Source organism: Leucoraja erinacea, chromosome 4 (assembly GCF_028641065.1).
Source record: "Leucoraja erinacea ecotype New England chromosome 4, Leri_hhj_1, whole genome shotgun sequence".
Classification (NCBI taxonomy): Eukaryota; Metazoa; Chordata; class Chondrichthyes; order Rajiformes; family Rajidae; genus Leucoraja; species Leucoraja erinaceus.
Genome location: NC_073380.1, coordinates 69841053 through 69863403, shown reverse-complemented (window position 1 = coordinate 69863403; position 22351 = coordinate 69841053). Strand labels below are relative to the sequence as shown.

The window sequence follows — 22351 nt, the reverse complement described above, 5'->3', positions numbered from 1 at the left end:
TTAGGTCTGGACTTTGACTGGGCCATTCTAACACATGGATATGCTTTGATCTAAACCATTCCATTGTAGCTCTGGCTGTATGTTTAGGGTCGTTGTCCTGCTGGAAGGTGAACCTCCACCCCAGTCTCAAGTGTTTTGCAGGCTCTAACAGGTTCTCTTCCAAGATTGCCCTGTATTTGGCTCCATCCATCTTCCCATCAACTCTGACCAGCTTCCCTGTCCCTGCTGAAGAAAAGCATCCCCACAGCATGATGCTGCCACCACCATGTTTCACAGTGGGGATGGTGTGTTCAGGGTGATGTGCAGTGTTAGTTTTCCGCCACACATAGCGTTTTGCATTTAGGCCAAAAACTTCAATTTTGGTCTCATCTGACCAGAGCACCTTCCTCCACATGTTTGCTGTGTCCCCCACATAGCTTGTGGCAAACTGCAAACTGGACTTCTTATGACTTTTTTTCAACAATGGCTTTCTTCTTGCAACTCTTCCATAAAAGCCCGATTTGTGGAGTGCACGACTAATAGTTGTCCTGTGGACAGATTCTCCCACCTGAGCTGTGGATCTCTGCAGCTACTCCAGAGTTACCATGGGCCTCTTGGCTGCTTCTCTGATCAATGCTCTCCTTGCCCGGCGTGTCAGTTTAGGTGGACGGCCATGTCTTGGTAGGTTTGCAGTTGTGCCATACTTTTCCATTTTCGGATGATGGATTGAACAGTGCTCCGTGAGATGTTCAAAGCTTGGGATATTTTTTTATAACCTAACCCTGCTTTAAACTTCTCCATAACTTTATCCCTGACCTGTCTGGTGTGTTCCTTGGGCTTTATGATGCTGTTTGTTCACTAATGTTCTCTAACAAACCTCTGAGGCCTTCACAGAACAGCTGTATTTATACTGAGATTAGATTACACATAAGTGGACTCTATTTACTAATTAGGTGACTTCTGAAGGCAATTGGTTGCACTGGATTTTATTTAGGGGTATCAGAGTAAAGGGGGCTGAATACTTTTGCATGCCACACTTTTCAGTTTTTTATTTGTAAAAAAATGTGAAAACCATGTATCATTTTCCTTCCACTTCACAATTATGCACCACTTTGTGTTGGTCTATCACATAAAATCCCAATAAAATACATTTACGTTTGTGGTTGTAACGTGACAACATGTGGAAAAGTTCAAGGGGTATGAAAACTTTTGCAAGCCACTGTATGCTTCTCATTTGAGCCACGGTTAGTACTTTGGCTTAATGGCGATTAAAAGTGAGAAACATTGCAGGCCACAAAGTTGCAAATAGTGGGTGCATGCAGTTCTACAGCTGCCACCCTGCAATGACCCAAGAATGCCTAATTTTAAGGTGATAGATCTGCTCTGAACGTATCCCGCTTATCCCAGTGATACCTCACATCAAGAAGACTATCATGCATCAAGTTCAGTTAATTTTGCTTGGACAATGTAGTGATTGTTATTAATGCTACAGGTTAATTGGTGAAGACAAAATTGAGCTAATGTTCCTGCTCGGTTCTTTCCCCCCTTTATCACCTACTACTTGAGGTGGCACATCCATCCAGACTGGGTCAATGAAGGTGTTACTGAGACGATGTATTGAAGTTGCCTCTAGAGTTCAACAATCTGTTGTACGGTTTCCCATTGTTGACAAATCTCTCCAGTGTTCATGAGGGTCTTGCAAAGTTCAGTGATTTGTGGGTAATTATGAATGTACCATACTGAAAATAATATCAGATGATATTTTGTTTTTGCATTATCCTTCAGGTTAGTCATTTTGTTGGCATATACTCCTTTTTAATGCAAGTTGTAGTTTGTAATGCTAGCACTTGCAAACTCTATAATAGAAGAGCATTGATGTTATAAAATTTAATGAATGGATTCTGGTTTTTGAATGGTACTTTAGATTTGGACACCTGCTACGAAATTTCTGGGTGTGTTCATTTTGTTGCCTTTTTTTCTCCTTGGGGCTACCTTTTACTGTTTATCTTTAAAAAACAAAAAATGTTTCTTCTAATTCAATTTACTGATGTCTAATCCAGTGGAGAATTATGGAAAATTGTTTAAATAAGTGCATCATTGTGATTACTATTTATTGGGAGCTGATAAAGCTTGCAGATAAATCCCATTAATCACTGAAAAATATCTGTATTCATTATAAATCTTGCAGTGGTAGTGATCTGTTTTATGTTCAATTTTCTTATTAATGCATTCCGTCTCACAATGACATCCTGCAGATTACATGCAATTTCACATTCTTTTAGGTAAGGAAGAATAACCTTTAATTTTTGAGATATAATATGTTTGCATTGTGAAATAATTCAAGAATAGATTTGCATGGCTGGATATAAAGTTTAATAGATATATTGCTGAAAATCAAATGGAATGTTGTTTTAAATGTAAAACTAAGTTGTATCAAGAACATAATTCCTTTCTGTAAATCAGTCAAAGAATTTAATAGAATATTAAATAGTTGAAACTAACTTTCTGCTGTTTTCTTAATGCTGGCCTGTTAGCATTCACTCCCTACGACACTCAATTAGCATGCCCGCTATGAGGTACTATTTTTTTTTTAACAACGTTGAAGTAATTAAATTGTTTAGTCATTGCATGTGATGTTTCTATTGTACATTGTAGATCGTAGACGTTTTGAATGTACTAACTTTTGTTTGTAAATGTTAACATTGATAACTATTATGCTCGCTCTATAATTTTCAGCCTTCATTGGGGAAGCGAGGAATTCAGTAGGCATGATTTTAAAAGGGGGAGATAAACATTTTGATGCTAACAGAGCTGTCTGGCTGACCCCATTCCACTCTTTGCTGTTAACTTCAGCTTTCTTGTACAGCTGAATAATGAGAAGAAAATCAAACCGAGATTTTTATTATTCTCATGATTGGTTTTGTTGCAATACTAGCAAACATGATATTAGATATTATCTAACCCTGAGAAAGTAGGTAATATGTGATGTGGCAGTTTCAAGGGAAGAATTATTCCTGATGCAGCGTCTCAACACAAATAACATCGACAATTTCTTCCCCTCCCTATTCTCTGCCCCCCACCATCTCCCCACCACCAACCAACAAATGTCCAAATGTCACTCAACCTGCTGGAGCTCCTCCAGCAATTTGCTTTTTGCTCCGGATTTCAGCAGCTGCAGCTTCTCTTGTCCAGAACATTTCCAAATTGTGCTTTCTATCGTACCCGAGAAGTATGGATTTCTATTCCTACAATGCACCGTTCGTTTTATACAGTTCTATGTCTATTCTGTACATTAATACTGTTTTCTATTGAGTATTTAGAGTATTGTATTCAGTTCTCAGCGCCATGTTAGAGGAAAGATGTTAAGGTGGAAAGGGTGCAGAGAAGAGTTATAAGGATGTTTCCAGGGCTTGAGGGTCTGAACTATAGGGGAGATTAAGCAGTCTGGGTCTCTTGGAGCGCAGGAGGATGAGGGGTGATCATATAAAGGAGTATAAAATCAGGAGGAATAGATCAGGTGGATGCATAGAGTCTCTTGCCCAGAGTTGGGGAAATCAAGAACAAGAGGGCATAGATTTAAGGTGAAGGGAAAGATTTTATAGGAATCCGACTGGTAACTTTTTCATGCAAAGGGTGGTGGGTGTATGGAATGTGCTGCCAGAGGAAGTAGTGGAGGCAGGGACTGTCACAATGTTTAAGAAGCAATTAGCCAAGTACATGGACAGGACAGGTTGAGATGGTTATGGGCTGAACCCATTCAGGTAGGACTAATGTAGATGGAACATGTTGGTTGGTGTGGGCAAGTTGGGTTGAAAGGCCTGTTTCCACTTGTATGACTATGATTTTTGTTTTCAAGTGAAATAATGTGAATGATTATCATTCTATTTATAAAGTGTTTTGGCTGAACCTTGTAAACATTTTCTTCTGTTCAATCTTTAAGTGTTAAACAGAGTTTCCTTTTGTTTTGTAGAAATTCACCGACTTTCAAATCCTTCGAAGATAGAGTTGAAAACATAAAAGTAAGTTAAAAAAAAAAGTTGCAATACAGTGCATAATTTTTGAAAATGTCATATTTGTGAAGGTAGATACTGTTAGACTAAGGGAGATTAAAGTGTACAGTGTCAGAATTTGGAAATGTCTCTTGCATTTTCCCTTGTAAACTGGAAAATGGATGCATATCCATTTTTAAAGTGTTTTGAACATTTCTTACTGGAGGATATATGTGGGTGTTTTCGTGAATAAGGGTACCAACCTGTGACATGGGTGGCCAAATTTGAAAGTTATTAAATTATAACAAAATACCACAGCATTAAAAATGAGCCTACCTATGATCTTTTTGCGTTAATTTGTGATCAAAATTTGACCAAAATTTAGTACTTTCAAAATTTGAAATATATATTTATTATTTTCTTTTATTATATACATAAATGGGAAAGCATATAGTAACCTTTCATCGAATTCGATGTTAATTTACTCAATTTGCTCGGAACCAAAAGCATCTGTGTGCATACTTTCAACGATACATGGCGTTATGGAAGTCCTGAAGTTGACAACCTGGTGCTCAGAAAACAATCTGGCTCTGAACACCAGGAAAACAAAAGAGCTCATTGTCGACTTCAGGAGGCACAGCACCGACTTAGCCCCCCTACACATCAACGGCGAGTGTGTGGAGAGGGTCAACACCTTCCGGTTTCTCGGCGTCCATATCGCTGCTGACATCTCCTGGACGGACAACACGACAGCGGTCATCAAGAAGGCTCAGCAGCGGCTGCACTTCCTGAGGGTCCTCAGGAAGCACAACCTGGACTCTAACCTGCTGCTGACCTTCTACCGCTCGTCCATCGAGAGCCTGCTGACATACTGCATTACAGCATGGTATGGCAGCTGCACCATGGCAGACAGGGAGAGGCTTCAGAGGGTAACCAGGACAGCGCAGAGGATCATTGGCTGCCCTCTCCCCTCCCTGATGGACATCTACACCTCCCGCTGCCTTAGCAGGGCAAAGAAGATCATCAAAGACAGCTCCCATCCTGCGTTTGGACTGTTCGACCTGCTGCCCTCTGGAAGGAGCTATAGGTGCATCAAATCCAGGACAAACAGACTCAGGAATAGTTGCTTTCCGAGAATTATAACTACTATAAATTCAAATTCACACATGCACTGACTGCACCGCCCAACACGGACTTCCATCTGTATATATGTATATATGTATGTAGCGCCGCAGAATTTGTGCACCTATTTCCCCCCCCCCCCCATCTCCCTTCTGTTTTTTGTTTTTTCTGTTTCTTGTTTTTTGTGCTAAATTGTATGTATGCACTGAGTACGAGCAGCTTTCAGTTTCACTGTACATGTATAGTGACAATAAATGGCATATCTATCTAGAAACCGATCACTTTTGATTCCCTTTGCTACTACAGTGCACACACTTTACAACAACATAGCAACAAGCAATAAAAATTATAACGGAATTTAAACATTTCTATAGTAAACTAGAAGCAACATTTACGAGAACAGAACATAAAAGTGCAAAAAGAGTTTTACTAACCAATGATTCAAAACAAAAAAAGTGAACACAGCATTCTTCAGATCTCAGAGTGCCCACTACGCTACTACTTGGATACTGTCTCTTACACTCATTTCTAAGCTCCCTTGAAAAATGTTGGCACGTAGCCTACCACGAGGCCCATAGTTCAGGTCAATCGGGATGTTTGATTTTTTTTTTTTAAAGTTTGCGACGAGTGCAAAAAAAATTATAGCATTGACGAGGTCTGAAAACAGGAGGGACAACAGAATTAGACTGATAAAATAGGTGAGCAGACTAGATTTTTATTTCATGATTTTGAGTACTATTCATTATTAAGTATTTCAGTGAAAAGTTAAAACACAAAATATAAAAAATTAAAAGAAACAATAAATATAAAAACAGTTACGCTGCTTTTAAATCACACATTTCACGTGTGACCAAAGGAGCACTGCTACTCACGTTTTGCTGCAAATACTTTAGGCATCAGAAATCACTAAATTGGGTGATAAATGATAACATTTGTCTTGTATAGAGTTATTTAATTACAAAATTAATGTGATCTTTCTGGTATACAGTGCCCTCCATAAGCTATATTTAAGAGGGAGTTAGATGTGGCCCTTGTGGCCAAGGGGATCAGAGGAGAAGGGAGGTACGGGATACCGAGTTGGATGATCAGCCATGATCATATTGAATGGCGGTGCAGGCTCGAAGGGCCGAATGGCCTACTCCTGCACCTAATTTCTATGTTTCTATGTTTGGGACAAAGATCCATCATTTATTTATTTGCCTCTGTACTCCACAATTTGGTTTGTAATAGAAAAAAAATCACGTGGTTAAAGTGCACATTGTCAGATTTTATTATTGTTATATTCTGGTTTCACCATGTAGAAGTTACAGCTGTGTTTATACATAGTCCCTCCATTTCAGGGCACCATAATGTTTGGGACACATGACTTCACAGGTCTTTGTAATTGCGCAGGTGTGCTTAATTGCCTCCTTAATGCAAGTCTAAGAATCTTTCCTCCAGTCTTTTCATCACCTTTGGTTGGGGTGGAAGATTGCAACCTTCATGTGGTCCGCCCTGTTTCGACGAATGCAATCAACCCGGCGTGCACAATCAAATAAGATCAAATAGAACAAGTTGTCCTACAACTTTAGGCTGTGCACGCCATGCGCAAGAAAAGGATCACCTTTGGAAACTTTTATAGCTGTTTATCAACATGAAGACCAAAGTTGTGCCAATGAAAGTCAAAGAAGACATTATGAGACTGAGAAACAAGAATAAAACTGTTAGAGACATCAGCCAAACCTCAAGCTTACCAAAATCAACTGATTGGAACTATTACGAAGAAAGAGAGCACTGGTGGGCTTACTAATCGCAAAGGAGTTGTCAGGCCAAGGAAGACCTCCACAGCTGATGACAGAATAATTCTCTCCATAATAAAGAAAAATCCCCAAACACCTGTCCGACAGATCAGAAACACTCTTCAGGAGTCAGGTGTGGATTTGTCAATGACCACTGTCCGCAGAAGACTTCGTGAACAGAAATACAGAGGCTATACTGCAATATGCAAACCATTGGTTAGCTGCAAAAGTAGGATGGCCAGGTTACAGTTTGCCAGGAAGGACTTGAAAGAGCAACCACAGTTCTTGAAAAAGGTGGACAGATGAGAAGAAGATTAACATATTAGAGTGATGGCAAGAGCAAAGTATGGAGGAGAGAAGGAACTGCCCAAGATCCAAAGCATACCACCTCATCTGCGAAACACGGTGGTGGGGGTGTTATTGGCTGGGCATGTATGGCTGCTGAAGGTACTAGCTCACTTATCTTCATTGATGATACAACTGCAATTGGTAGTAACATAATGTATTCTGAAGTGTATAGACACATTCAAGTTCAAAGAAATGCCTCAAAACTCATTGGCCGGTGGTTCAATCTACAGCAAGACAATGATCCCAAACATACTGGTAAAGCCACAAAGGAGTTTTTCAAAGCTAAAAAATGGTCAATTCTTGAGAGGCCAAGTCAATCACTGATCTGAATTGAGCATGCTTTTTATATGCTGAAGAGAAAACTGAAAGGGACTAGCCCCCAAAACACGCATAAGTTAAAGATGACTGCAATACAGGCCTGGCAGAGCACCACCAGAGAAGACACCCAGCAACTGGTGATGTTGATGAATCGCAGACTTCAAGCAGTCATTACATGCAAAGGATATGCAACAAAATACTAAACATGACTACTTTCATTTACATGACATTGCTGTGTCCCAAACATGATGGTGCCCTGAAATTTTGGAGACTATGTATAAACACTGCTGTAATTTCTACAGGGTGAAACCAAAATGTATAAATATGCCCTTTATTAAAATCTGACAATATGCACTTTAACCACATGTGATTTTTTTATATTACAAATCTCAAATTGTGGAGTGCAGAGGCATATAAATAAACAATGGGGCTTTATGCCAAACATTATGGAGGGCACTGTAAATTAACCTAAGGATTTGACGAAATCCTGCTTGAAAAAATGTCACAAAAAAAAGGCAAGAAACACGGGGACATACATATCTGATATTTTTCTTTGTAAAAACAGATTTATTTATTTTTGCTTCATCTCATTATCTTGGCTATACACCACAATCTATACTACTTAAAATATGGGATATGAAACAATGGGATTATTACATTAAAAAAAAAACAGGAAAATAACCTGGAAGTTTGGAGACCTTCAGTTTCACTACTGGATGCTGTATTTACGGAAACACCCATGTCCCAAATTGTTGATTAAAAAGGAGGTACTCCGTTAAAATGGTACAGTTTGCTGATGCAGCAGCCGTTTGCCTGAAGGTGAATAAGCTGCAGTATTTGATCATTTAATAATCAGAAGGTCACAGATCCTTTTCGTAATCACGTTGTTTAAAAAATATCTGAATCTTGCTTTGCACCCACGTAGTTTAATTCACAAATAAAGTTTTGCACTTTTTCTTGATTGGAAATGTAAAGTTTGATTAACTGGGGTGATGTAATTTGTGGGTTAAGCCAGAAAGATGCTATGATGATGCCATGGTTTTAGTGGAAGAGAGCATGGATAAGCATTTATAGACCTAAAATCAATTCCTATTCCTGCAGAATCACTTGTCACTTTGGATATTGAAACAAACGGGGGGGGGTCAAAGCTATAGTGGAAATAATGTCTTGTGGCGGAAAAACTAATAATTGCCTTGTAACAGTAATCGGTAATTAAAGCTATTGATAATATATTTTTATTCCTGTGGGGAGGAGGAAAAAATGTCTGAAACACTAGCTCCTAACCATTTTCCCCCACGTTGACACAATTGGTTTTACAACACAACTTTTCTAATAAGCAAGAATTCTTTAAAACACAGCTATTATATTATAATCAAAATACCTGTACTTGCATACACTACTGCCAGCCATCAGTTCATTGATTTTTCAGTTTGTTTTGAGTTTTATTGAGATAACTGTCTATTTTATAGTTTAATCAAACTTTACAGCCAGGAATTTGCAAATGTTTGTATAATTTCTAGAAGTCTTAATTGGTTCAGTATTGTACTTAAACCACATTTTGGATGAACGTATTAATTTGACTTTTTTATTTAGTCTAAGGTCGCAGGCAACAAGGAAGGTGGTGGTGATTTTGGGAATGTTCTAAATTCTGCAGCAAATGCAACTGCCAGTGAGACCATTACAGAAGAGGTTTCAGATGTTCAAGAAGCTCGTTAATGTGGTTTTAAGTCTCCTTTTTGACATGTTACAAATCAAGAACATTAACATAAATAACTGCGTTCTTCCATCCAGTTGTGCCCTTGTCACACAACATTGTGTCTTGTATTTAACAGCACAAGGTCTGCCTGGCCCTAGATTACTGTAATAAAAAATCGTCACTTGTATCAGTTTGGTCCTAATAGCAAAAATTAATTTGTTTTGGAATACTTTTCGGTCTGATTCTTCAGGCTTGAATGACACTTCAAAAGTTGTACCATGTTTAATACCGCAGGGAAACTATCGCAAAGTATGGAATATTAAATTGCAGTTTTTTTCTCATGTTAATTATTTTGAAATGCTCTAAATTTGATAACCAGCAGACCCACATTATGCCTCGGCCTAAAAATGATAGCTTGTGTTTTAATTTTAACTGTCTATTAAAGACATGTGGAAGATCTTTCTTCTGGGAGGTGTAACGTGTTCCAGCTCATTTGCAGGGAAATATCATAAACTGATCTGAAGCTACTTGTATTTCTCTTCAGACTTTGAATTCTACAGTTTTTTTGGCTATTGTAAATCTTATTCGGCTAGTTTCACGTTTAATACATGGCAAAGTATTTTGTAGAAGGGAAGTGATTGCAAAATGTACGTTTCTCATTTTAGTGCATGTTGACAGTTAGCAGCCGTTAAGATTCAGATTTTTGGGTCTGCAAGTTGTAGACCAAATGAATGAATGACATTGATTAAAAGATGTCACGTTTCTGCATATTTGAAAATATTTGAGGTTCATGAGTTCAGTGTTAAAATTGTAAAATGGTAATTTTTTTCAAGATAGGTGAAATATGGTACAGTCACAGAAATATCTTGATGCGCTCTGTAACCAAAAAATCGCTTAATAAAGGTTGATGGTAAAGTGTTTTAAAGTGAACCTTTCTGTCTAGAATTAAACAAGATTTTGCCCATTGATTTATTTTTGTTGCAGTGCAAACCATCTTAACACTGGGCATTTCAGACAGTACAGCATTGAATTCAAAGCCATATGCCTATCTGCAAACCTACCTGACCAAACAATTCTGACTTTGCTAATGCTGACTTTGAAATGACCTATTGGCCATTAGAGTAATAAAATAAAATTGTTTATTATGGCATAACATTTTATCTTGCAGAATTAATCCTTGATTTCCCCTATGGATGAGAAATGTGGCTGCCTCAAGGTTACTATTTGGCTAAGATCCAATACAAGCACAAGGAATGTTACAGACTTTTGCACTCGGTATTGAATTCCCCAACTTTAGATAACTGGCTCTTCCTATCTATGAGAACCTTTTTTGCCTGTAATCTTTTTCCCCCCCTTGTACCTTCCCCTTTACCACATCAATAAAATCCCAGGCCATTACAAACATCACATCAGGAGATATTTTGATAACTTCAAGCTTCCCTGGTCCTAACTGCCTCACGTTTACCAAAAAGCAAAGTCATGGAGGAACTAGGCAGGTCTAGCAACATCTGCAGAGGGAATGAACAGACCAATGACATTTTAGGTCAGTTCCCTTTGGACACAATCTGGAGGGAGTGGACACAGTGTTTTGGGTGGGACACTTCTTCAGGCTGATCTAGATTTCCTTCAGCAGTTTGTTTTTTTGCTCAAGATTCCAGTGTCTGCAGTTTCTTGTGGCATAAAATTGTACTATGAACGTCTACTCTATTCCTCCTCCCAACAGGAAGGTCTTTGGGCCTTCTGCTTCTTTTGGGAACAAAGGCGTTCCCAGCAATGCCTATCCTTTTGGACACAAGGAACTCTATTTCATTCTCCCCACCAACTCCGCCCCCCCCCCCTCGCTTCCACATCCAGCACATCATCTTATTCCTTCCCCGCTTTTTGTTTTCTGCAGATACGCTCTCTGTATAACTTTCTGGTTCATCGTTGCTTACCACCAGCTGCTCTCTGTTCCCAGTATTTTCCACTGCAACCATTAAAGGGTCAACTTTGTCTGTATAGCTCCTCCTTCACTATCCCAAGACCCAAACAGACAAATCTGAAAAGGAGCTGTGGAAATTCTAGAGTGAATGAGAAATTCAGTTCAAATGAGGAATTCAGTTCAAATTACCGGCAACAAAAAAAAAGTTGACGGAATATATTTGTTAGCCCTAAGAATAATGTATTCTTTTGTTGAAACTAACCTGATCTAGATGACAAGAGGCAAGTAACTATATGAAGAGGTTAACCAAACAAAAATCACGTGTGAATAGGAGACAAAGAAAGAACTGCCATTGTTGCACCCCCCCACATCGAGAACAACTTGTTCCGATTGTTTACCTGCCATATTCTTTATTTATGGCCCAATCAATATCTTTAGTTATCTTGCCAAAATCAGACCCTCTCTCACACCTCCCGCTGCTGAAAGACTCATCCATGCCTTCATCTCCTCCCGACTGTACTACTGCAACTCACTTCTCCTTGGCATCAGCTCCACCTACATCAACCGACTCCAACTGGTCCAGAACGCAGCCGCCCGACTCATCACCCACACCAAATCCTGGCACATCACTCCAGTCCTCAAACAACTTCACTGGCTTCCCACTCCCACCGGATCACCTACAAAATCCTGGTCCTCACCTACAAAGCCCTCCACCATCTGGCCCCCCCATATCTCACTGACCACCTCTCCCCCTACCAACCCTCACGGTCCCTCAGATTCACATCAGCCGGTCTCCTCTCCATCCACAAATCCAACCTCCGCAGTTTTGGGGACAGAGCCTTCTCCAGGGCAGCTCCTAGGCTCTGGAACTCCCTCCCCCAACTGATCCGCAATTCCGTGTCCCTCACCATCTTTCAGTCCCGCCTCAAGACCCATCTCTTCACTTCTGCCTATCCTTAGCCCCACGTCCCCCTCCCTTTTCATCTGTGCTTGAATCACCTCATATTGTGTTTTGAATTGAATTCTGTCTTTAATTTGTGTACTAGTCATGTCTCTACTATTTATTTCATTCCGCTTACATGTTTTTCCTCTAATTGCTAAATTTTTGTAAGGTGTCCTTGAGACTCTTGATCGGCGCCCATAAATAAAATTTATTATTATTATTAGTTATTTCTCTGTATTGCCAGTACTGTTCTTCCACTAGAGGTCAATATTTCATATTTGGCATTATTGAAAAAAAATGCCGTGGTACCTTTTCGTTTGTGCTTCCAACTTTTCCTGTTTATTCTTTCTATATCTGCATTCTGCTCTTTCCCCCTTGTATTTTGGATGGCGACTCGGAGATTGCATATTTAAATACCAATCCAAACACTAACATGAACATCTAAAAATGACATTTAGGGCGACAGTGGCACAGCTGTGGAGTGGCTGCCTTACAGTGCCAGAGATCCGGGTTCAATCCTGACTGGGTACTGTCTGTACATAGTTTGTTTGCTCTCCCTGTGGCTGCATACGTTTTCTCCAGGTGCTCAAGTTATCTCCCACACTCCAAAAAAGTACTGGTTTATAGGTTGACACAAAGCAACATGAGTAACTCAGTGGGTTGGGGCAGCATCTCTGGAGAAAAGGAATAGGTGACGTTTTGGGATGAGACCCCTTCGGACGCAGTGAGGGGAGGGAAATGAGAGATATAGAAGGTACACAGAACAAATTAATAAAAGATATGCAAAAAGCAGTGATGACCAAGGAAAGGTGGAGCTTTTGTTGGCCGTGGGGAAGGTGATATATTATACGAACAGTGAAATTATGATGACTTGGGTGGGGAGGGACACAGAGAGAGAGGGGGGAGAGGATATGTTAGATACATCAATATTCATTACCACTGGGTTGTAAACTGCCCAAGCAAAATATGTTGTGCTGTTCCTCCAATTTGCATTTGGCCTCACTCTGAGGTCAGATTGGGAAGGGGAGTTCGTGTTTGGTAACCGGTTACCTATTCCTTTTCTCCAGAGATGCTGCCTGACCCGCTGAGTTACTCCACCTTTTGTGTCGGTGTAAATTAGCATTTGATGTTCCTACAGGTTTGTAAGTTCGGTAAAATTGTAAAAAACGGTCCCTAGTGTGCAGAATGGTGTTAGTGTGCAGGGTGATCGCTGGTTTCGTTTAGAGATATAGTATAGCTTAGTGTAGAGATACAGCGTAGAAACAGGCTCTGCGGCCCACTTGGTCCGCGCCGACCAGTGATCCCCGCACATTAACATCCTACACCCACTAGGGACAGTTCTTACATTTACCAAGCCAATTAACCTACAGACTTGTGTGTCTTTGGAGTGTGGGATGAAACCGAAGATCTCGGAGAAAACTCACGGGGGGAACGTTCAAACACCGTTCAGACAGAACCCGTAGACGGGATCGAACCCGGGTCTCCGGTGCTGCATTCGTCGTAAGGCAGCAACTCCACCACTGTGCCCCTATGACTACCCTTCACCCCACCATTGGCGTGGACTCGGTGGGGCGAAGGGCCTGTTTCCGAGTTGCATCCGTGTCTAAAGATTTCAGTACTAAAGGTGGGGTGGGAGATTGCAACCACGCTTTCCCTACAGTCACTGCATCAGCCACCTCAGAACCCACACAACCGGAGCAGAACGATATCATTTTTGATCCCAAACTGCTGACCAAGATGTTGTCATCGATTATATATTCATTATTACAATGCTGCTTTTAGAAACATGCTGCGTGGAAACTGGCTGAGCTACCTGCTGTATTATACCGGCCACACATCTCAGGGAAAGGGATGAAGGACATCTCTCAGTTTGGTACATGTTAGTGAATGGGGAAACACGCACTTTCCCACCCGTTAAAAACATGGAAAACGGCCGATTTTTGAGCTGAAATTTTCTGTGCTAGTCGGGGTGACCGTGAAGCACAGCGACCTAAATTTTCAGGCAAAAAAAGATAGAAAGTGAGGTAATTTATAACACAAGGACTATATTATTAAAATATCGCGGCAAAAATCCATCCCACGAAAGATCCAAAATGGGAATTTCCCTTCCCCCTTTACAATTAGTCGTCGTTATATCTTGTCAACCCTCTTCGCGTTTCAATCATGCCATTCATTGCAATGCCGTGGAGGCATGGTTATAATGATTTGTGTGCATTTTCCCCGTTTATGGATAACAATGCCTTGGCCACATCTGCAGCATTGAAACAGGTGGGTTCCCGGGGCGGTCCCGCACCGGCAGTAGCTGCTGGCCACCTGGTGGCGGCGCCGTGCCTGGAGGTCCCTCACTCCCTCCCAACCGGCGGCATCACATCATGGCGACCGTGTGGCTCGGCGGCGGCGGCGCCGCAGCAACAGCAGCAGCAGCAGCAGCGCTGAAGCGGGTGGTGACCGTTCGCCTCACGCCGATCGGTGCTAGGTCCCGCTCGTCAGAGAGCGAGAAGCGGAGCGGTTTCGCCGCAGCCTACGAGCAGCACTCGGACCTGCTGGAGAAGCCGCAGCTGGGCGACAGGACGGTGAGTGCGGGGACGGAGCAATGAACCGCCTGCCCGGAGCCGGAGCCGGAGACGGAGCCACCCTCCCCGTAATTACCAAATTATATAGGCTCTGCTATAGGATCTTTGGTAATTACCTCAGTACATCCCCTCCCACTTCAATACAGCCACTCCCACCACCAAAGATCATAGAGCGGTCCGCCCCAAAGCTCCTCTATAATCTTTGGTCCGCCCTATCATCTTTCCTCTATAATCTTTGCCCACTACCACGGCGCATCGTCCCCTCCATAACCCCTCCCTCCGATCCACTCCCTACGCCACACCCCCTTTTCCCTGCTCCCAACCAAAGATCATAGATAAGCTATTTGCTCCCATCTGCTCCCTCCCACCTACCCTCTGCACCTAATCCCCCCCCCCTTGTAATTACATGCTCCCACATCCACCGCATTGCACCGTTTCCATTCCTCTCCCCTAGTAACACAGAAACATAGAAATTAGGTGCAGGAGTAGGCCATTCGGCCCTTCGAGCCTACACTGCCATTCAATATGATCATGGCTGATCATCCAACTCAGTATCCCGTACCTGCCTTCTCTCCATACCCTCTGATCCCCTTAGCCACACGGGCCACATCTAACTCCCTCTTAAATATAGCCAATGAACTGGCCTCGACTACCCTCTGGGGCAGAGAGTTCCAGAGATTCACCACTCTCTGTGTGAAAAAAGTTCTCATCTCGGTTTTAAAGGATTTCCCCCTTATCCTTAAGCTGTGACCCCTTGTCCTGGACTTCCCCAACATCGGGAACAATCTTCCTGCATCTAGCCTGTCCAATCCCTTAAGAATTTTGTAAATTCCTATAAGATCCCCTCTCAATCTCCTAAATTCTAGATAGTATAAACCAAGTCTATCCAGTCTTTCTTCATAAGACAGTCCTGACATCCCAGGAATCAGTCTGGTGAACCTTCTCTGCACTCCCTCTATGGCAATAATGTTCTTCCTCAGATTTGGAGACCAAAACTGTACGCAATACTCCAGGTGTGGTCTCACCAAGACCCTGTACAACTGCAGTAGAACCTCCCTGCTCCTATACTCAAATCCTTTTGCTATGAAAGCTAACATACCATTCGCTTTCTTCACTGCCTGCTGCACCTGCATGCCTACTTTCAAAGACTGGTGTACCATGACACCCAGGTCTCGCTGCATCTCCTCTTTTCCTAGTCGGCCACCATTTAGATAATAGTCTGCTTTCCTGTTTTTGCCACCAAAATGGATAACCTCACATTTATCCACATTATACTGCATCTGCCAAACATTTGCCCACTCACCCAGCCTATCCAAGTCACCTTGCAGTCTCCTAGCATCTTCCACACAGCTAACACTGCCCCCCAGCTTAGTGTCATCCGCAAACGTGGATATATTGCCTTCAATTCCCTCATCCAGATCATTAATATATATTGTAAATAGCTGGGGTCCCAGCACTGAGCCTTGCGGTACCCCACTAGTCACTGCCTGACATTGTGAAAAGGACCCGTTTACTCCTACTCTTTGCTTCCTGTTTTCCAGCCAGTTCTCTATCCACATCAATACTGAACCCCCAATGCCGTGTGCTTTAAGTTTGTATACTAAGCTCTTATGTGGGACCTTGTCGAAAGCCTTCTGGAAGTCCAGATACACCACATCCACTGGTTCTCCCCTATCCACGCTTCTAGTTACATCCTCGAAAAATTCTATAAGATTCGTCAGACCTTTCGTAAATCCATGCTGACTTTGTCCAAGTTTTCTTTCCAAATGTGCTACTATCCAATCTTTAATAACTGACTCTAGCAGTTTCCCCACTACCGATGTTAGACTAACTGGTCTGTAAATCCCCATTTTCTCTCTCCCTCTCCCTTGTTAAAAAGTGGGGTTACGTTTGCTACCCGCCAATCCTCAGGAACTACTCCAGAATCTAAAGAGTTTTGAAAGATTATTACTAATGCATCCACTATTTCTGGAGCTACTTCCTTAAGTACTCTGGGATGCAGCCTATCTGGCCCTGGGGATTTATCGGCCTTTAATCCATTCAATTTACCCAACACCACTTCCCGGCTAACCTGGATTTCACTCAATTCCTCCAACTCCTTTGACCCGCGGTCCCCTGCTATTTCCGGTAAATTATTTATGTCTTCCTTAGTGAAGACGGAACCAAAGTAGTTATTCAATTGGTCCGCCATATCCTTGTTCCCCATGATCAACTCACCTGTTTCTGACTGCAAGGGACCTACATTTGTTTTAACTAATCTCTTTCTTTTCACATATCTACAAAAACTTTTGCAGTCAGTTTTTATGTTCCCTGACAGTTTTCTTTCATAATCTATTTTTCCTTTCCTAATTAAGCCCTTTGTCCTCCTCTGCTGGTCTCTGAATTTCGCCCAGTCCTCCGGAATGCTGCTTTTTCTGGCTAATTTGTACGCATCATCCTTCGCTTTGATACTATCCCTGATTTCCCTTGTTATCCACGGATGTACTACCTTCCCTGATTTATTCTTTTGCCAAACTGGGATGAACAATTTTTGTAGTTCATCCATGCAGTCTTTAAATGTCTTCCATTGCATATCCACCGTCAACCCTTTTAGAATTAATTGCCAGTCAATCTTGGCCAATTCACGTCTCATACCCTCAAAGTTACCTTTTTTAAGTTCAGAACCATTGTTTCTGAATTAACAATGTCACTCTCCATCCTAATGATGAACTCAACCATATTATGGTCACTCTTGCCCAAGGGGACTGCTAACTAACCCTTCCACATTACTCAATACGCAGTCTAAAATAGCCTGCTCTCTCGTTGGTTCCTCTACATGTTGATTTAGATAACTATCCCGCATACATTCCAAGAAATCCTCTTCCTCAGCACCCCTGCCAATTTGATTCACCCAATCTATATGTAGATTGAAGTCACCCATTATAACTGTTTTGCCTTTGTCGCACGCATTTCTAATTTCCTGTTTGATACCATCTCCAACTTCACTACTACTGTTAGGTGGCCTGTACACAACACCCACCAGTGTTTTCTGCCCCTTAGTGTTTCGCAGCTCTACCCATACCGATTCCACATCCTCCAAACTAATGTCCTTCCTTTCCATTGCATTAATCTCCTCTCTAATCAGCAACGCTACCCCACCTCCTTTTCCTTTCTCTCTATCCCTCCCAAATATTGAATATCCCTGGATGTTCAGCTCCCAGCCTTGGTCACCCTGGAGCCATGTCTCCGTGATCCCAACTATATCATAGTCATTAATAGCTATCTGCACATTCAACTCATCCACCTTATTACGAATGCTCCTTGCATTGAGACACAAAGCCTTCAGGCTTGTTTTTACAACACTCTTACCCCTTATACAATTATGTTGAAAAGTGGCCCTTTTTGATTTTTGCCCTGGTTTTGTCTGCCTGCCACTTTTACTTTTCACCTTGCTACCTATTGCTTCTACCCTCATTTTACACCCCTCTGTCTCTACGCTCACACATTTAAGAAACCCTTTCCCTTTAACTCCATCCTCCACTATCCCATTGGACACCCCACCCCCCTTATTCAGTTTAAAACCACCCGTGTAGCATAGTACATCCACATGCAGATGCTGGAATCTTACGGAGAGCACAAAGTTGTGGGGTGACTCAACAGGTCAGGCAGCATCTCTGGAGGACATGGAGTGGTGACGTTTCGTGGACTCTGAAGTCCGAGAAGAAGAGTCCTGACCGAAATATCGCCTATCCATGTCCTCCTGAGATGTTGTCTAACCTGCTGAGTTATTCCACCGCTTTGTGTTTCAGACAACATATCTTGGGCAGCCCTGCCCTCATTAATCCTCTTGGTGACCTCTTCAAAATACTTTGTGAGACAGATTTTCCATGCACAAAGCCATTCTGACAATCGTAATCAGTCCATACCGATACACGTGTTCGCAGATCCTGTCCCAAAGAATCCTCTCCAACAACATTCCCACGATTGGTGTCAGGTTCACTGGCCTGTTAAATAACAGTACAACATTAGCCACTCTCCAGTCCTGTAGAACTTTAATTGTGACTAAAGATTATGTAAATATTGTACAAATTGTCAGCCTCCACAATTTTCTGTCCAGCTTCCTGCCAGATTTCAGGACATACTTGGTCAGGTCCTGAGGATTTATCTACTTTAATGCACTTCAAAAACAACAATGCATCGTCTTTGGTAATTTGTATATGATCTAAGACAGAGTCTTGAATGAGATATAATTACAAGATATGGGAGCAGTGATTTATAATTTGGTATGCAGTAATACCTATCTAGGAGAGTGAGGAAGTTAATCACTATAAGGATTTAAGAAGAAGATAGGTACATTTTTGAAAGATTGCAGAACTGACAGCAATGAGGAATTGGTACAAAAAAGTGTCCCAGGCAGATCAGTCATGAATGGCGTGATATTGTATGCCATGTTTGATTGGTCAAATGGCCTACTCTTGTTCCTTTTCTTATGTAAGTGTTTAAGAATTCAACTCTTTAATGTCAGCACATAGTATCTGCATCAGGAATTCCTGGTTCAGCTGAACTTCGCAGGAAAATTCATGTTTGGAGTCAGAGGATGAAGATGTGGTACCAAATAGAGTGGCCTGGAACTAGTGGATGTGGAGAGGTTGCTTCCACTAGTGGGAGCGTCTAGGACTGCAGGTCATAGCCTCAGAATTAAAGGACGTTCCTTTAGGAAGGAGATGAGGAATTTCTTTCGTCAGAGGGTGGTGATTCTGTAGAATTCATTGCCGCAGAAGGCAGTGGAGGCAAGTCAGTGGATATTTTAAAGACAGAGATAGATAGATTATTGATTAAAATGGATATCGGGGGTTATGGGGAGAGGCCAGGAGAATGGGGTTAAGAGGGAAAGATCGATCAGCCATGATTGAATGGCGGAGTAGACTGGCCGAATTCTGTTCCTATCACTTATGAACTTATGAATGAGTACTTTGCATTTCTATTCACAAACGAGAAGGAGATGGAGGGGATTACTAATATGCCAGGGCAGTATGGTGGTGATGGTGTTGGTGCTGTCCAAGAGGATTAAGGTGGATGAATCCCCAGATGGGGCCTATCCCAGATAATTCAGACAGGCAAGAGAGAAGATTACAGGGGCCTTAATGGAGATTTTTGTATCTTCTTTAGCCACCTGTGAGTTCCTGAAGGACTGGGGAGTAGCCGTTGTTATAAAGGCCTGTAGAGATAAACCAGGAAATTATACGCCGGTAAGCCTCATGTTAGTGGTAAGGAAGCTATTGGAGAGGATTCTTTGGGATCGGATTTACTCTTATTTGGAAGAGAATGCGCTAGTTATGGACAACGGACACGGCTTTGTCTGCTCCAGGTCATGTCTTACGAACTTGCATTACTTTTTTGAGGAAGTGATAAAAATGATTGTTGAGGGTATGGTGGTGGATGTTGTCATCATAGATTTTAGTATGGCATTTGATAAAGTCCCACATGGCTAATCCAGAAGATTGGGATCAATGATGACTTGGTTATTTGGATTCGGAACTGGTTTATTCATAGAATGCAGAGGAATGTGATAGACGGGTGTTTTGCTGGCTGGAGGTCTGTGACCAGTAAAGTTCAGTAGGGATCTGTGCTGGGACCTCGAAGGTTACACAAAAAAGCTGGAGAAACTCAGCGGGTGCAGCAGCATCTATGGATGCTGCTGCACCCGCTGAGTTTCTCCAGCTTTTTTGTGTAATCTTCGATTCTCCAGCATCTGCAGTTCCCTCTTAAACACTGTGCTGGGACCTCTGTTGTTTGTGAAATGTACACACATCTTGGACATGAATGTCGATGTATTGGTCAGTACATATGCAGATGACACTAAAATTAGTAGAGTTGCAGTCAGTGAGGAAGGTTGTAAAAGTATACAGTAGTTATAGATCAGCTACAGAAATAGGTGGAGAAATGGCAGATTGTGTTTAACCTGAGCAAGTGTGAGATGTTACACTTTTGAGAGGTCAAACATAAAGTGAGAATATGCAGTTAATGGCTTGACATTTTTTAGCATTGACATACAGAGAGATCCTGGGGTCCTTGAAAGTGCCAACACAAGTAGCTGGATTGACAAATAAGGTGTATAGTATAGTTGCCTTCTTCAGTCAAGACTTTGAGTATGAGTCAGTAAATCATGCAATGGCTTTATAAAATGTCGTTAGGCTGCATTTGGAGTATTGTGTGCCTCATTAAAGATGTGGAGGATTGGCGAGAGTGCAAATGTTTACCAGAATGCTGCCTGGAATAGAAGGTATCGATAAACTTGGATTATTTTCTCTGGAGCTTCAGGTGAGGGGAGACTTCAAAGAATTATTGTATTTCCCGGCAATGAAGAAGCTATTTTTTACCCAAAAATAAGGCACGAAAATTTGCCTGTGTCTTGGAGGCCGAAGGTTAGGTTGTTAGCCAAGAAAGATAGACTTGGCGATCCCTCAGTACAGCAACATCAAGAACGAGCCAAGTCTATTCCTCGTTGCTGGCAGCTGATGGAAAGCGGCTGTAAAAGGGCAGCGTTGCTGAGGGGGGAGAGTTCCTTTCATAGCGTGTGGGGAGTCTGGCCCGGGTCAGCACGGGCAGGAGCGTTGAGAAGGAGGGGGTAGCGGATCATGCCAGCAACTCACTCACTCACCGCTGCCGCAGCACTCAGGGCGCGGAGCAACCGCATTGTGGCCGGGGAGGGAAGTAGCTCGGGTGCCTGCGAGCGGCCACCGGGACTGGACAGCGGAACCGGCCGCCACTTCAGCATCTTCTGCCGGCCCGCTCACCTTTGGCAGTGCTCTCCGTCTGAACACCTCTATCCTGCCGCTCGCCTGCCACGCTCATGTCAGCCGCTTCCCGCAAATCCTTAAATTCCGACTGCCGCCGGGGAGGGAAGTAGCTCAGGTGGCTCGAGCGGAACCGGCCGCCACCTCAGCGCCTTCTGCCGGCCCGGTGATGCTGTCCGGTCCCGGCGGCCGCTCCCGTTTTGGCATTACTGATCCTTATATTTGAATTTCCTAGTTCCTTAGCGCTCCTGTTTTTCGCACCATCTCTCCACCTGCCGTCACCCCTCACCCATTCAGTCATTCAGAATGGAGGAGATCTGGAAGACTTGGGCAAATTGAATTGTCACTCCCCTTTATTTATTTATCTATTTATTTATTTATTTATTTATTTATTTATTTATTTATTTATTGAGCGTGAGAAATTCTATGTCCCACCAGCCTTTTTTCAAAATTTAGGAACTCAAAATGAAGGTGCATCTTCGAATCAGGTGCGTCTTCATTGTCGGGAAATACGGTATGTAAAATTATGAGAGGCATAGTTAGGGTGGAGGCAATGACTAGAGGACAAAGTTTTAACATGAGAGGGAGATTTTTTTACTCAGTGCCCTGGAACCCACTGCCAGGGATGGTGGTTGAGAGGCAGATACAAAAGTGGCATTTAAGAGGTGTTTGGATAGGCACATGGATATACAAGGAATGGAGGAATTAGGATCACATGCAGACAGCGGACTTTAGTTTAACCTGACTTCATGTTCACACAGGCATTGTGGGAACAGGGTCAGTTCCTGTGCTGTATTGTATGTTCTATGTTTCATAGTCTACAGAATTCCTGTTCATGCTGCCTAACCTTAATTCTATGTGAATGTCATTGCTTGTTGTCATTAAGTTAAAGGTTTATTTCATGAAAT

General features: G+C 42.2%; 1 protein-coding gene and 1 long non-coding RNA gene across 17 annotated transcripts in view; one reads left to right on the top strand and one right to left on the bottom strand.

The window, feature by feature from the left end:
- Positions 1–22351, top strand: part of tpd52 (tumor protein D52) — a 165356-nt gene that overhangs the window by 54813 nt on the left and 88192 nt on the right. For 8 of the 16 annotated variants that reach the window (XM_055634549.1, XM_055634541.1, XM_055634542.1 and 5 more), the window contains 4 exons: positions 2235–2261; positions 2514–2555; positions 3950–3998; positions 9128–10148. In XM_055634549.1, the coding sequence (XP_055490524.1) occupies positions 2235–2261; positions 2514–2555; positions 3950–3998; positions 9128–9250 (241 nt within the window). In that variant the 3' untranslated portion in view covers positions 9251–10148. Of the gene's footprint in view, positions 1–2234; positions 2262–2513; positions 2556–3949; positions 3999–9127; positions 10149–22351 lie in introns of those variants that run through there. The other 8 variants (XR_008723343.1, XR_008723346.1, XM_055634540.1 and 5 more) reach the window with 6 other exon arrangements.
- LOC129696536 (uncharacterized) overlaps positions 1–22351 on the bottom strand; it is a 106163-nt gene that overhangs the window by 19022 nt on the left and 64790 nt on the right. The window contains exon 2 of the long non-coding RNA XR_008723348.1: positions 18573–18650. This is a non-coding gene — a long non-coding RNA (uncharacterized LOC129696536). The remainder of the gene's footprint in view (positions 1–18572; positions 18651–22351) is intronic.